At 48.1% G+C, this 15243-nt stretch overlaps 7 protein-coding genes across 7 annotated transcripts; 2 read left to right on the forward strand and 5 right to left on the reverse strand.

The window, feature by feature from the left end:
• Positions 1–872: 872 nt before the first annotated feature.
• On the reverse strand, positions 873–1523 carry N7500_002552 (uncharacterized protein; the record flags this gene model as incomplete). Its single annotated transcript, XM_056673698.1, has 1 exon — positions 873–1523. The coding sequence occupies one exon, from the start codon at positions 1521–1523 to the stop codon at positions 873–875; it is 651 nt and encodes a 216-aa protein (XP_056534223.1).
• A 522-nt stretch (positions 1524–2045) lies between these two features.
• N7500_002553 (uncharacterized protein) lies at positions 2046–2635 on the reverse strand (the record flags this gene model as incomplete). The annotated part of the gene is made up of 3 exons (XM_056673699.1): positions 2046–2387; positions 2444–2484; positions 2587–2635. 3 exons carry the CDS (start codon positions 2633–2635, stop codon positions 2046–2048), a joined length of 432 nt encoding a protein of 143 aa, XP_056534224.1.
• Positions 2636–2906: 271 nt separating this feature from the next.
• Positions 2907–4950, reverse strand: N7500_002554 (DUF3176 domain-containing protein; the record flags this gene model as incomplete). The annotated part of the gene is made up of 3 exons (XM_056673700.1): positions 2907–4096; positions 4153–4325; positions 4379–4950. 3 exons carry the CDS (start codon positions 4948–4950, stop codon positions 2907–2909), a joined length of 1935 nt encoding a protein of 644 aa, XP_056534225.1.
• Positions 4951–6087: 1137 nt separating this feature from the next.
• Positions 6088–6639, reverse strand: N7500_002555 (mitochondrial 54S ribosomal protein bL31m; the record flags this gene model as incomplete). The annotated part of the gene is made up of 1 exon (XM_056673701.1): positions 6088–6639. The coding sequence occupies one exon, from the start codon at positions 6637–6639 to the stop codon at positions 6088–6090; it is 552 nt and encodes a 183-aa protein (XP_056534226.1).
• A 348-nt stretch (positions 6640–6987) lies between these two features.
• N7500_002556 (flavin reductase family protein) lies at positions 6988–7959 on the forward strand (the record flags this gene model as incomplete). Its single annotated transcript, XM_056673702.1, has 2 exons — positions 6988–7039; positions 7100–7959. 2 exons carry the CDS (start codon positions 6988–6990, stop codon positions 7957–7959), a joined length of 912 nt encoding a protein of 303 aa, XP_056534227.1.
• Positions 7960–8518: 559 nt separating this feature from the next.
• N7500_002557 (uncharacterized protein) lies at positions 8519–11609 on the reverse strand (the record flags this gene model as incomplete). Its single annotated transcript, XM_056673703.1, has 3 exons — positions 8519–8575; positions 8635–9869; positions 9926–11609. 3 exons carry the CDS (start codon positions 11607–11609, stop codon positions 8519–8521), a joined length of 2976 nt encoding a protein of 991 aa, XP_056534228.1.
• A 2405-nt stretch (positions 11610–14014) lies between these two features.
• N7500_002558 (NUDIX hydrolase) lies at positions 14015–14792 on the forward strand (the record flags this gene model as incomplete). Its single annotated transcript, XM_056673704.1, has 4 exons — positions 14015–14056; positions 14106–14198; positions 14255–14495; positions 14554–14792. 4 exons carry the CDS (start codon positions 14015–14017, stop codon positions 14790–14792), a joined length of 615 nt encoding a protein of 204 aa, XP_056534229.1.
• Positions 14793–15243: the final 451 nt, after the last annotated feature.

The raw sequence follows: 15243 nt of genomic DNA on the forward strand, positions 1-15243 counted from the left end.
GTCTTATCCGAAGGTTACTCGTGGAAAAGAGAACTTGGCTGAACGATTTAGCGCCATAGCCATTTGCAGTTTCAATGACACGTACGCCTATGTGGCCTGTTACTATGTGTGCAATGCATAGACCGTCAGGCATAAATGACGAGTAGGCTCGGGAATCATCCCTGTGCCCGAGCCTTCTTCATATTTGTTTCAGTAACTGTTTTCGCCTGCCAATGCATTACGTATGTAGTGATCTTAATAGCAAATTTTGACCGCAGCTCTTACTGGCCAGGTCCAAAAGATCAAGAAACGTTTAAGCCCTCGCTGAATTCCATTGAACATACCTTTCCAACTCGCTCTGCACAAATAATCGTGCAAAGCTTGTCGGATGCAAGTGAAAAAAGGCCCGAGGCCTACAAGCCAGAATGCGAGTCTAATTGGTCCACGGAGACTTATAGGACTCAGGGTTCAAGATCTGCTCTGTACCTACGCCGATCCATATATGCCTCAGGTATCTACACTAGGTCTGAGAGGTATTTCTGCTATGTTACCAGTAGTGAGATTTAGCGACCTACACACTCCTTGTGATTCAGCATCTGTTTCCTCTTGTGGCTTCATAGGTCATCCCATGTGCCCACCACTGCTCCCCTCAGTGTCGTAGTCTTCTCGTCCTGTCTGTGTCAGGCCGCCATCGCGCTCTTCTCATTTCAATAGGTATAAATCGATCTAAAACAGGGCTAACTTGGATGATCAGTATGGACCCAAGTATTGGGTCAAGTTGCCGATTATTTGATTCCCACTGCCTTGTATCGAGTGATATCACAACGTATTGTTCGTTGCGCTAGGATAGAAGTTGAAATTTCGTATTCCTAGTAATTTTAACTCTTCACCATTCAACCGCAATACACCCCATCATCTTCTGCATCAATCTTTTCCCAGGACATTCTCACCTCGTCAAGATCGCACATCATCAACCATAGATCCCATAGCAGCAGCGAACGACATTTCATCCATCCCGGAAAGGTGTCATATTGATCGATTTCAGGCCACGCTTCGAGGACCTTCACATAACGCACTGTCTTGTATCTTTCGTTATTGGTGTCCTGCTCTAAGACCTCCGCCGAAGTGCCCAGCAGCGTCTGCAGGCATTCCTCATCAATGATCATACACATTCGATATTTGTTGAATTTATCGCGCTGACCCTGTGCATCGACCCAGGCCTCAAAGTGAGCGCGTATTGTATCAAGCGAGGCACCATCGAATTGCGCCGCATCTTCCATGATGGTTGGACTATGTTGCGCCCAGATCTCCTGGTAAAGGACGGGATTTACCCCGGGCGACGACTTATTATTCCATTCGCATTCCCCGAAGAATGATCTTTTGATACAAGCTTCGAGATACTTGACGACAGTGGAGAAGTGGGCGTCAGATTGAGGGGAATAGGTGGTGCGATAGATAACATATCCCCAGGTCCGATGAGCTTTTAGTTTGTCATACAGCTCCTTTGTGGGTGCAGGTAGAGGAGCGAAGGGAGCGAAACCCATCTTGTGAAAGTTTGAAGAAAGGCAAGGATGAGAAGTTCCCACATACTCCCAAGGAGAAGGGACAAAGGGCTCTCGACTTTAGGAGGTCGGTCTAACCATTAGTCCAGAAGCCCATTTCCAACACGACCGGTTTACGGAGTACTCCTTAAGGCTGTTCTCAATTTCTTCCTTGATTTTTCAGTTTAGACTTCTTTTTTTGCCATTTTTTCAGTGCCAAGCTAATTTACTCTCCTAATCGCCCATTGGTCCAGGGCACTGACCCCTGAGGGAAAAGTAACCGTTCTACTCTGTACATGGGAAACGAGGGATTCCGGCTTGAGATGTTTCTCAGGGAAAAAAAAGTGAGAACTATCTAGAAAGAATTCTGCTGGGGGTAAATCCTCGTGAGGGCCCCCAAAGCCCGCTATGTGTAGACCTCGGAAGATTGCTCTAATCCAATCCAGAGTGACCGACCTCCGCGTCCGAGGCAAGCCTCCTCAGACTGGCCAAAATCTCATTTACTTGCTTGGCCTGAACGCCCGTTCAAACCGCCCAGTGTTGGGACATCTTCTTCGCCCATTCTTCCACCCACTTGCGGACCTCGGCAGCCATGTACTTCAACCTGTCTCGGAACCATTCATCCCACCAGTCCTGCACATATTCCATCGGCTGGCCGGTAGCCTCCCATGCGTCGTCTGCTCGGCCCCATTCCTCACGAACTAGGTTGACAGTATTCATCCTGTGGGTATTGATAACGGGATGATTCAGATACGCTAGGATAGTGAGAGGTTCCCGAAGCATTACTAAAGCTCTTCTGGGGTTATCAATGGCGAGCAAAGGCTCTATTGTCTCCCCGCTAGTGGGCGGGATCTTTGCACGCCAGACCTGGAAAGAATGATTAGAATACGCCCCTCTGACCGATATTGCCCAGGACCACATACCCGGGATTTTACGTTGTTCAAACGGCTGAGCAGCAACCACCCTAACAAAATAGAAGGGATTTAGCTTATATTAGCTACTTAACGGCCTTCTTATGATATAGGTAATCCACCGAAAGCTCACAGACTAAATATATCAAGAATACCAATTCGCATCACGGCTGAGCCTGTACGCACGGGGGCTAGAGGGGCCATACCCGGTAAACCCCCGGTGTGACGTAAGGCGGTCTATTTACTAAGGGTCAATAATGATGGGGTTGAATTTTGAAGAGGGCGTTGATCCTCAAATAAAGTATAACCAAGGGGGCTAGAGCTTGAAGAACTTGACATTTACCAGACCCAAAATAGGAGAAGATCGGTGGAGCTTCCCACTGATTGTATTTAAAATCAAATAGCTCGCCATCATCATAATGCCCTTGCAGCACTGCGTATAAGTCAATTGTGATTGATGGTCGGTTCAAAGCTTCTATTGATCTAGCACCATTTTTCCCTCACTTCGATATAACATGACCTTTGAGCTATTTCGCGGTATCCCATGACCTAGAAGATTCTCATCCTGGCCAGTTTCGTAAAGGAATAACAACGGCATGGGATCATTTTTCCAAATCGGAGTCATTGCCTTTCGGCTCTTCCACATACTGCCCAACAATGTTATCGCACCCAGAAGCCATACCAGAGCAGGCAAAATGATCCATTGCCAATGTATAGCAACGTATGTCATATTTGACTTTGCATGACCCAGCGATGCTGGGTTCTCTTGGGGTATATCCGGCATGAAAGAATTGTCCCGAAAGGTCTTTGACATCGCTTTAGCAACATTCTCCATAGCGCAGCGTAATTTTTCGACATTCTTGGATTCACAGCCTGTGAGGTTGCCATATGAGATGGCCTGCACAAGGTCGGTACCAGCATATAGCGTGTCGCCTTGTGGAATAAATCGAACACTGTTGTCACTGACTCTCGCATGACCCCCGAAAAAGTCCTTTAAGAAGATCTCTATAGTTAGAATTGTCTGACTTGTGATGTAGAAGGGCTTTTTGGGATCCGCTCCCATGTCTGGCCCCCATGTAGGCCGTACATAGTATCCGGGAATCTCATCAGGGTCGGATGTTATAGAGCCATTCGTCCAGAGGCCTATTGTTTCTTCCTGATAGGTCCCTTCGATGACTTCTGCTCGGAAACTTCGGACAATGGGTTTGAGAGCGCATTCTATCGCTTGCCATTTGGACTCATGATTGAATATACCCGCTTCAATAAGTTTCTCGGGGCCAATGAGTTGAATGGGACGAAGACCCTCATCCGTATAAAAAATGGGATTGCCGGCTCCTATCCCAACTGGTGTGCCATAGGATGTGTTGAAAAAAAAGTCCACAGAAATGTTCCCGTAGGTTTTCCACAACGGGCCACCTGGAAGAGACATTGAGCAATTGAATTTCTCGGAGATAGCAGTGGATGAGGCATTTGTTTGGATGCATCGAACTTGGAGGTGATCTGTGATATTTTTGCAGTTGGCTTGCATTTCCAGTGTAGCAATCGGATCCCAAGTACAGTTGCCCGTACTGCAAGCATACCTGGGGATAGCCCAGGGCCTTGATGGATCACTGTTAAACAGCGAATTGTAGATGTTCGCTTTTAAGGATGGATTGAGATAGAAGACTGTAAGGCGGAAGAATGAGTGGTGTCCAAATGGGAAGGGAGCAACCTGAACATACATTCACCATTGTTCCACGGTAAGCCCTGTTCATCGTAAATACGACTATTTGCCAGAATTGCTTTCTGTGAGGCATCGGTGACGAGTTGAGGGTAATAGTGGATAAGATTTTGAGTGAATGGTTGGAAGGCGACACCGAGAATGACCGCAAAGCTCCCAAGAACTGCAAAATGTCTGCATAATAACCTAAGCTTCTGATTCTGGCCGGACAATTAGAAAGCACTTACTTCATTCGCAGACTCCATATGAGCTCCCCGCTACCATATAGTCCCCGACTCGCTCCATCAAAAGTACGCAGATCGGAAATCGGTCGCTTCTGCTCGGTGAACCATTGCCATTTCAATTGACCCAGACCTTCACTCGCGGCAAACAGCACACAGCCCTTCGATATAGTGCTCAACCACGCTACGGCCGAGTTGAGCGAGACATATTTCCAAGTGGGCTGGGCCTGATGATTGAAACGTCCCAAGAGTACCGCAATCGCGATCAATAGGCCCAGGGCCAACAGAATAGCCAGGATCTCCCAAACAAAAGATTTTAGGAGCGAGCTTAATCCTGATTCCCCTGATGTTGTTTCTGGGTGTTGATCATCTTCCTCTGTTCCTGGTACAACAAGCCGCTCCTTTGCTGGTTCTGGGACTGATTCGTGCGGAACAGCGGTAGGTGGATCTGATCGTACCGGGGTGTTTGTATTGCGAATCTCGTTGTTTTCAGAGTGGCTGCTTGTACGTACAACAGAGGAACCTAAGCTTGACCTTGACACATTCTGTGACTCTTCTATCTGGGGATTGGGGGTCATTGTGAAGAGGGTGTGCAGTGAAAGGAGCGAGGAGAGGCTCAGGCGGCACCATAATAACATTAGAAAATACTAGGCTGGTATATGATTCATTGTATCATTGCACTAGGTATCACTTGATACTCTTACCAATTAGATAGAGGTTAGTGGGTTTATATGTATGTACACCCCCAATGGACGCAGTTGATCTCTTGGCATAAAAGGTAAGTGTAAAATGGAGGTCCCAGGCGTAGAGCTGTGCTTAGGTAATAGCAGCAAGCCATGATCACCAAACAACAGGAAGCCTCCCTGTCGATACGAATATTGCATCAAGGCGTAAGGTTTTGCTGACAATAGTGGCTTACTGAGGGAAACGATCAGAAGGAGGCTTAGGTCGCTAGTGTGCTACGGAAATCAACCTTGCCCCAACAATTACCACAGAACTAGGGGGCCGTTTCACTTCAACCAATAGAAGAGGATATGCAGATCGTCACCTGGGTCCGACAAGGTCTTAGCACTAGACTTAACCATGAGCTATCACTGGGGCCAACCCTTGGTATTAGGATCAAGGGTCCGGAAAAGAAAGTAGTGTATCTGAATGTAGGTACTCCGTACAACCACCATAAATCAGTCGCTAGGCGCAACTTACAGACGGCCCTAGGGGCCAATAACTTATTACGGTCACATGCGACAAGGCAGAACGAGGAGCTTACTTTAGTATCTTTAATATTAAATCTTATTATATATCTATAGATCTTAATATTTTAGACTTTAGATAACTATAGTAGTAGTAATAAATATCCTAAGTAGTATTAGAGCTATTTAATATTAGTACTAGTTAGACTGCGACGATGATATTTTATTATATATAATTTTATGATTACTGATTGGGTGGCAAGAAGTAAAAGTTGGGGTGTAGGGATCAAAACCCTGATCCTGGAAGTCAGAGCACTCAGGGGCGTACTCAATTTTATTCAATGATCAAAAAGCGGCAAGAGGTGAGCACTAAAGCGGAAAGGGAAAGGTCTCGAGTGCCAGGCACTTTCCGGCACCAATGTATATTGTACAAGATCAAAAACACAAAAAGAAACAAAAAGAATCCCAACTCCCATCCAAGCGGCGCAAACCAGAACAACCTGATTCAACCGAATCCAAAGCCCACTATTTCTTTCCAGTGAACTTAGGAGCCTTCTTCTCAGGCGGGGGCGGCGCCTCATTCTGTCCGAAAGCGCTAATCAAATCAAGCAAGTTATCCTCTTCCTCCTGCTCTGCCTCAGCCTGAGCCTTAGCATCCGCCTCCGCCTGCTTAGCAGCAGCAGGGTCCTTAGCCGCCTCTTCGGCAGTAGCAGGCGTGTTGGCATCAAAGCTGCGACCGAATCTAGCACGGAAAGCAGCCAGACGACCGGCCTCGTCCTCTTCGACGTTCATCAGCTTGCTGCTGGATGGGTTCCAGAGGAGGGAGTTGCGCGTGTCGCGCGTGGAGCGGTAGATCGGGGCTGGCGAGGTCGTGCGGTGCGTGAAGGTGCTGCCGTCCGAGAGAGTAATAAGCTGTGTAAAGGTGTAGGGGCGCTTGGGGCGGCGGAGGAGTGTTGCGTGTCGGCATTGGGAGCAGACGAAGGTTGTGCCGCTCGATTGCGTGGGGAGTCTTGTAGGGAGGATGGTGGTTGTTGAGTTTGTGAGTGTGGCCGTGGTGCGGCGGAGGGAGGTGTGCATTGACATGTTGGATGGGTTGGCTCGGCAATGCCGATGGAATGAGTAATTGGGATTGTCGGGGTGGGCGGAAATTGACGGGGCCGCAATGCTATCGGGGAGGTTGCGGAGGTTGTGAAGTTGATGCTATAGCAGAGAAATTATCGCGGGTTATGTAAGCGGGTCTGTTCTTTTCGGGATTTTCATAACTTCGATGTTCGGATGACTTCATATTACCCCATGTCTCTGTGAGTCTCTCTTTTTCACTTGATGGTTTAGACATGAATTGGCAGAGTCTGGATATCTGTGATTTTGTCCCCTGCGTGATTCCCTGAGCACCTTTCAAAGCTCCGTTAATTCTAGGCCGGCGGTATGAAGCTCGTCTTTCCAGTCGCGCGTGGGACTACTCGGTCAGGACTCGGAGGTAGGTTGTCATGGTGTATGTCCAATTGCTTCTGTCAATTGTACTAATGGGAGGTGTTAGAACTATTATGCATTAAGAACTATACACCCCTGTTCCTGGGAACATCTCTCTCCCTCGGCATCTCTCCGCCTGTGCCATATACTCAGAACCGATCACGATGCGGCCAACGACGATATACCAGCAATTCCACTGCCCCTCTAAAACAAAATGAATACCCAAGGAAACTCAATTCCCCGTCCAATACAGACAATGCACCACAACCGTCAACACCCTCAACATCTTTATCCGATCAAGTCCGCCTCCTCATGCGTCGGGTCCCCTACCCCGTCGCAATCATAACAGCAACCGATCCCTCTGGTCCAGAAGACACAACTTCATTCCGTGGCATGACAGTCTCCTCCTTCAGCACCGTCACCCTCACCCCACACCCTGTGATCTCGTTCAATGTTCGTCGCCCATCGGAGACATTGAATGCGTTGCTTGCTTCGCGTCGGTTTCTGGTTCATTTGCTTGCACCGGGCCCGGCCACTGCTACTCTAGCCAGGGATTTCTCCAAGGGTAATGTTACCCTCGCTGCTATGTTGAGAGGACATGGTCAGTTTGAGTTCGCGGCATTGCCTACTAAAGACCAGGAGGGACACTCTCAAAGACCACTTCCTATTCTTAAGCGGAGGGCGGAAGCAGCATCTGCAAATGATGGCGTCGATTTCCCTTTTGTTTTTGAATGTACCCTACACCCGGACAAGATTGATGTGCACGATCACTCAATTGTGCTGGGTACTGTTGTTCGGGCGATCGAGGGCTCTGGGTCTGTTTGGGCGCAGGGACTAGATGGCAAGGTCTTGGATGAGCACTCACCTGAGCGGCTTTGTCTAACGTATGCAAACACCAAATTTTGGAAGATGGGAGGCGAACTTTGAACTGAGACAATTGTTTGATATGTCTGGTTTCATCTGAGCCTTGGATGAATGCTTCATCGCTTATGCCTTCGGGCAAAGCACTGTATATATACTGGGAAAACGGCGTTTGGGGTGTATATATAGACTCCTGATTAGACATATGGTACCATAGCCAATTTCGACGGCCTCTCCACTACATAATACTACGGTAAACATGGAGAGGTGAAGATGAGAAATGCTTTCATGATATTGATGCGTCTACGCTTTTTGTGAGAGAGGGAGTATACAAGAACCGAGTATAGAACACTTTTGTTTTTTGGTGTTAGGAACAGAGCTGCCATGTATCTCACTTCGATCGAATCCATATATAGTTGCTATCTCGTCGCGAGATGCATGCCACACTACAGCAATGACCCAAGAAACCAGGAGCCACCACAGTGCAGGCCGACGAGAAAGAGATTGACTAGCACAAGGCGGGAATCCAACCAGATGGAACCAAAAGCACGGACGCACAAACCTTGAGGCCAATTCTCGAAAGACAAGCATGCAAGCGAGATCGAGCACCGGTTTAACAGCGCGGCTAGGTATGAGACCATGGAAACAACGCCGAGAGAACTAGTCCCGCGACGAGTGCGGACTGCCGGTCCCACTGCCACTGCCACCACTACCACTACCAGTGCCACTGCCTCGACTTACTGCTCGCTGGAAAGGGCTCAAGACCAGACGGCCACCTTGATGCAGGAAACCATTTCCCTCGGAACCAGGCCGAGGCTTGGTTTCACTAAGCAATTCGGACAGGTCAAGCTGGAGAGCTGGCAAGCGGTTCGTGTCCAAGAAGTCGGAGCCATATTGGCTGCTGTGATTGGAACGGTTGGAGAACGAACGGTCTCGGTGGTTGACGCTGACGTCTGGCCCGAAGTATGAGCCCACATTGCCAATAGGAGAGCTTGGAAACTGTGGGAGGAAGGGAAGGTCTTGCGATGGGCTAGTTGGATTTGACGGCATTTCGTAGACCGGAGAAGACGAAATCTGCAGGGGACTAGACCTCGCAGGAAAGCTGAGACCCGCTAATAGAGATCGAGCGCTGGGTACAGTGGTCGTAGATGCGTTGAATAACGGACCACTAGTCTCAGGCAGAGGATTGGTTCCTGGCAAGTTGCCTTCGGGGGTGAGAGGACCAGACTCGAGGAGCATCTGCTGCTGTTGCTGCTGAATGGACTGCTCAATTGCGGTGGCCTGCTGCCAGAGTTGACTTGTGCGCAGTTGGAAATCCTGCACAGATTGGCTGATGCTCGCAAATTGCTCATGGAAATTAGTTTCCATCTTTGACTGGTCCTGTTCTCTTGCAAATTGTTCGGCAGCACGGCGTTCTCTTTCATTCAACCCTTGGGCATTGGCTGAGATAATACGCTCATACTGCTCATTCACCCGCGTGCGGCGACCCTGGAGACGCTCTCGCTTCTGGATAGCCTGAGTCAATTCCAACTCTAGTGCCGCCACCTGCTGAGCTGCAGCTGTCCGAGCGGCAGCAACCTCTTCCTTCGTCAAATTGAAAGCTTCCACCTCACGTTCGAAATCCGCTTTGTGCGCCGACCATTCTTCCATCTCCTCCTCGGGAACATGTTCCATGCTGTCGAGCTGTACCTCTAGCGCCGCAGTGACCTCTTCGGTTTGTCGGATGTTTCGCTCTAGTTGGAGCGAACGCTGCTTTTGGCGATTCTCGTCATTTCCGCTGTGGAGGCGAGCATTGAAGTTCTCGAGTTCTTTCCGAATTTTCGAGATAACAGTTTTATGGTCGTTCTTTGTCTTTTTCAGACGGTTGCGCTTTTCGTTCAACTTAGATTCTGCATTGCTGATAGAGTTCTTGAGCGTCGTTGTGGGGGATGATGGACGGTAGGTCGGCTGTAGGGGTGTCGATACCGTGGAGATGACTGTTCAAACAATGAGATTATTGAAAAAGAGATATTGAGGTTTAAGGTGAACTTACCTTGCTCTGTGTCAGTCGTTGTTGGAGTCTTGACACTCATGACACAGATCTCTTCGTCGGTATCGCTTCGTACAAATGCACATGTGTAGGCACAATTAGGAGCAAGTCCAGCGATCTCGCCCCGCCATTGAACAACACTCGGACCCTTGGCATCTGAAACTCTGCATATCGAAGCGGTAGCCCAAAGCGCACCGTTAACGCAGACGTAGAACGGTTCCATGTCTCCTCCCAAACGGCCAGCTTCAAAGGAACCCGACACAGCAGGATCATCGGCAAACTCACCTGCGGCAAATTTGATCGAAGAGCTATCTATATCCGTAATCCATATTAACCCGTCGTCGAGAGAAACACCTTGCAGATCATCTTCCGTCATTGTGAGATTGCGGGCTGTCTTGGATACAGCCCGCGAATGTTCATACTCCCTCATCACCGTGACCTTTGTACTGGCAAGCGCAGCCCAGAACGGCTGTCGGCTCCGAACCTGATTTGCTTGTCGTCTGCGTTTCTTGGCTGAGGTAAAACGATCCTTTCCGTCTTTCAACTGGCCGTCAGGTCCCACAAAAGAAGACGAAACGCTGGCAGCTGATTCCAGAGCAGAATCAGCTTGTCCTTGCGACCCCGCAGAAGCCTCCGTATCTCCCCGCTTGCCAGTCCGTAACGGTGTTGGTGACCGATTCTTGGCCATCGAACGTCGTGCCATGGCGGTTCCAGCTTGTGCTAAGATATGCACCGCAAGAAGGCTGCGGAGCCAGCTGGGAGACGTCTGTGTTTCGGAGCGTCGGAACTCGGCGGGTAGCAGGTGCGAGTATTGGGAGAGTATATCGGGACTGAGCAGTTTAGCAGAGACAAGATGACCCAAGACAAAATCTTGAATGCCTTTACTGCGAACAAGATGAAGAAGCAGAACAATTCCGACACAGAGAGCATTGACCCCGCCGTTCTTTCCGGAACCCCCACCACCCAGGGTGATAGCAACCTGGACATGAGCGAGATCGATGGCAAAGTTTTGCGCCCAGGTCCACATGAAGAGGCCCCAGAGAAGTATGCAAAACCCATCCATCGCAATCATTGTCCCTAGAGATGGCGTCCCAGCCGGACCTTGAAAAATATCGAAGTTCGACGACAAGGAACCGGCCGCAGCGCCACTCGGGGGCATGAAAGTCAAAGAAGCGAATAAGAACTGAACCAGGGTCAAGACCATCGGCGGAAGTTGTAGCAAAAAGATCAAGATGGCGATGGTGTCGTACATGGGGCACGATTTGAGGATGGTGGATGCGAGGTGAAGCGGATTAATCGAGGCATTGGATCCGGATCGTTTCGAGTTTCCATTGCGAGAGACGTGACCCATGCCACCATTCTGGGCGACATCGCCGTTTTCCTGCGCGGATGACATTTCTCCACCCTTGGTATGTCCATTCAACATCCCACGCACATTGCCATCTGCCTTTGTACTATCCCCTCCTTTACCGGAAACTGTCGGAGATGTCACGGCCGTATCGCTCGTAGACCGCACGGAGGATAGGTCGAATTGAGCGGACGCGCCCGGACCGGTAGCAGAGCCGTTTCCCGAGTTGCCGTTCAGATGGCTGCTTGACTTTTGCTTGGTTACTTTCTTGCCGGGACCGACAAAGCCATTCTCCTGCCGATTGCTCTGGTTCTTCTTAGCTGCAGCGGAGCGTGTCATGGACAAGGGAGCCCGAAACCCAGGTCCGAGTCAGCTTGGCGGGATGAAGCCAAGGACTGGGACCAGGAAAAAGGCGAAAACGGACTAAAATTGAATATGGTGGGGGGAGGGAAATGGTGTAGATTGGTTTGTAATGTAATGAAGATGAGAAAGAGAAAGGAAGTCAATGTATAAGGAAAGTGAGAAAAAGAGAGAAGGACAAGAGACGATGCTCTACGTGGAAGCGTGAAGGGGAAAAAGTGCCCAGGTGGAATTGTATGAGGTCGAAAGAAACAGAATTGGTATTGGTATTGTCATTAGCCGTCGATCCCTGGTGCCTTTTGGGTAGGCGGTACCTAACTTCAATACCATCCGCCACTATTTCACTTTGGTACTGTGTACTTGCACCATGGCAGATTGCAAATTCGGTTTTTAAGAAAAGCTGGTAATAAATGGCTTCTTTGTCGATCTGGAGTTTCTGCATGGAAAATCCCATTCAACAGAACCAGCCCACATGCACAGCCAAGCTTTTTTTTGCTCTGAACTTCGTATCTTACGATACCCTTCAGGGCTTATTGACAGGTCACGCCCCCTAGGAGCTCTAACGGCTGTAGTTGCCAAGTTCTGCAACGCGGTTACCTACACGTCGGCCAATCCTCAACGGCTATTTGCTTTCTCTAGACACTTTTGCGACATCGTCTTTCCGTTGCGTCGGCGCTATGCGGACTTCCCTCGAAACGGGTTGACTAGCGCTGATTAGCCGGAGACTACGGAGTACGGAGGACAGAGTACCACCAGCGATGCACATATCAACGTTGGAAGCCTGTTCGGATCACCGGTCCCTATTTGCTACTACTAGACTGACTGGATTGACGATCAACCTTTTTTTGGACCCGTCCGCTGCGGGGTCATCCTTGCGCCAAACTTGTGATGAGTGTCATGAATCTCATCATGGTATGGTTATTACTCGTTGGGCTTGCAGATGCATGCACCTACCGACATGAATACGCACCGAGCATGGAGCGTCATGGGGGGTAAGTATGGGGAATTGAAGCTTGTGTTTATAAAACGTGTGTATCAATGGGGTTGCCCACATTCTCGCTGGGATCATCACATGCTCGGCTATCTTGTGCATATTCCTGAAGGGCTCCGCACATATCCACATCTATACTTTGAGGGTCTATAGATCTTCCAACAGGTGATACATAGTTGAGAATATTTTGAATAACGTAAAGAATTTCGCTATCAAGAGGATACAAGTAAAACATGTAGTATTACAGAGTACAGCCCTGCCAATTCCGATATACGATACCGAGGCTTGGCAACCTTGGAAGGTTTCGTAGATCAGCCACAAAATTAGTAAAGATCGGCCCGACGGCCGGGCTTGCTTAGTTTCCTGGGTTATTTTTATACGGTGCTCTGTAGCAAATAGATACCTATATAGTACCTCAATCACTTCTTTAGCACTTTGGCACTTCTACACCTTCAAATGTCTAGCCTAAATTCCAGAAATAGAGTAAGTATATAGTGGTTCTGGAAAATCGCCGACAATTCCACTTTTAGCGTGTCGGCCTAGTCTCTTTTAGGGTCGGATTTCGCTTGGGTCCGATAACCTTTGGGCTTTCAGGGTCGATCACATTCAATTTTACTTTGATCTCTTTTTAAGTGTTTCCTTTGGATCTTTGACATTATTATGTTCTTCCAATAGAGGACAATGACAGCTTGCTCAGATGGTATCCTAAACCAAGGCGTGGAACTTCGTAGAGATCGGACAAGGTGAAAGATTTTCGGGTGCTTGTGTGTACTCGACCGTTCGTTGGTCTGTTAAAAGCCGCAGACTAACCATCTAAGAAGCAAATGCACTGCGGGATTGATTTAGTTAACCTCACACTTAATCGCATTATCTTGATTAATAGTCACAAACTTTGTCTTGGTTTGTTGAATAGACACTCGGAGTAAATGGCTAATTTGGTGAATGATAACCATCACCATGTAAATATTTCACAGCTGATATGTGGGAGCCCATACTGTGCATCCGTCTTCGAATATCTTCAGATAGCTCGGTGGCATAGTCCTTTGTGGGACTATCGTGAAGCCGGGGTCGTATATTTTCTGTAAAGCCTAAATTTTATTTTTTTTAAGGAATATGATTTAGAACAAGTTGTCTTCGTTCGTGTTTCAAAAGATGTCTCCAAGAAATGATGGTTTCATGAAGAGAATCCCGGACGTTGCCATCCAGACACGACCTACGTGTGGTCTTTCTTGCCCAGGTGAAGGACTTCACCGCATCAGCACCACATTAGTCATCTTATGTCCCGCAACCAACCTTGGAAGGGACTCAATTCTTACCAACATAATACGTACTCAGGTCAGACTTATTTATAGTCCAATGCCCATGACGAAGAGCCGAGGGGTCAATACAGAAAATGTCACAACCCAAGTCCATATTTCTCTCACGAGAGCCCTTGGTATGTGTTCCTGGCCTCACTATACCTCTCAGCTACTTATGGCCTTTAGACTTCCCAAGACGCCAAATGGAAACGACTAGTTAAAACAAACTACACCGATCCCAATGGAGTCCAGAGAGATTGGGAATCCGCTGAACGCCAGGTATGAATTTTGAGTCGAGATGTAAATCCAACAGCGACGACCTAATCGAATCATAGACAAGACCGACAGGCTCCCATGTCGATGGAGTCAACATCGTCGCTATTCTGAATAATTTAAATGGCTCTGAAATCCTTTTGGAAAAGCAATACCGTCCTCCAATCGACCAGGTCGTCATAGAACTCCCCGCGGGATTAATCGACGCAGGAGAGACAATTGAACAAACTGCAGTACGAGAGTTGAAAGAAGAGACTGGGTATATCGGTGTTGCGGATCAAACTACTGGTATTATGTACAATGGTTGGTGAATCCATTGTTCTTACTGCTGGATATTGGCTGACTTGGCATACCTATTCAGACCCCGGCTTCTGCAATGCCAATTTCCACATGGTTTATGTTCAGGTTGATATGTCTCTTCCGGAAAATCAAAATCCAAAGCCTGAGCTTGAAGATAATGAGTTTATCGAGTGCTTCACACTTCCAGTGTCGGAGCTTTCGGCTGAATTGCAAAAGTTGGAGAGTGAAGGGTATGCGATTGACGCCCGGGTGGGATCCATTGCAGAGGGAATTGAGATTGCAAAGAGGTTGAAGCTTTGAATGATTTGGCCAATATATTTGAAAGCTGGTTTACTGTCGCGTTCTCATGTGATATATATATTGTAGATTGCACCACATATTAATAATTTATCGGCGATATGAGGAACAATAATATACACACCCAACTGATATCCATAGGGCACTCAAATAACAAGCAAATTCAGTGCCAAAGACCCGGAGAGCAATTGAGAAGGGAGTTTGACCATAATTTAGGACTGTTATCAATCACGAGCAAGACTCGGCTAAATATCTATTGATTGAGCGTTCTCTTCTTCCCTATAACCTCAGTCTTTTTTACATGTATAATGCGACACTTCAAGGGTCCCTATATTGAAATAATTACACCTAGGTTCAGTCCCAAACAACATTCGAAGTTGGTCACTGCTGCTGCTAAGATCGATAACATAACCATTTATGCATGGATGCCCCCCTCCGAGATCTAAACAGTCAG

Source organism: Penicillium coprophilum, assembly GCF_028826855.1.
Source record: "Penicillium coprophilum strain IBT 35676 chromosome Unknown utg000002l_segment0_segment1, whole genome shotgun sequence".
NCBI lineage: Eukaryota > Fungi > Ascomycota > Eurotiomycetes > Eurotiales > Aspergillaceae > Penicillium > Penicillium coprophilum.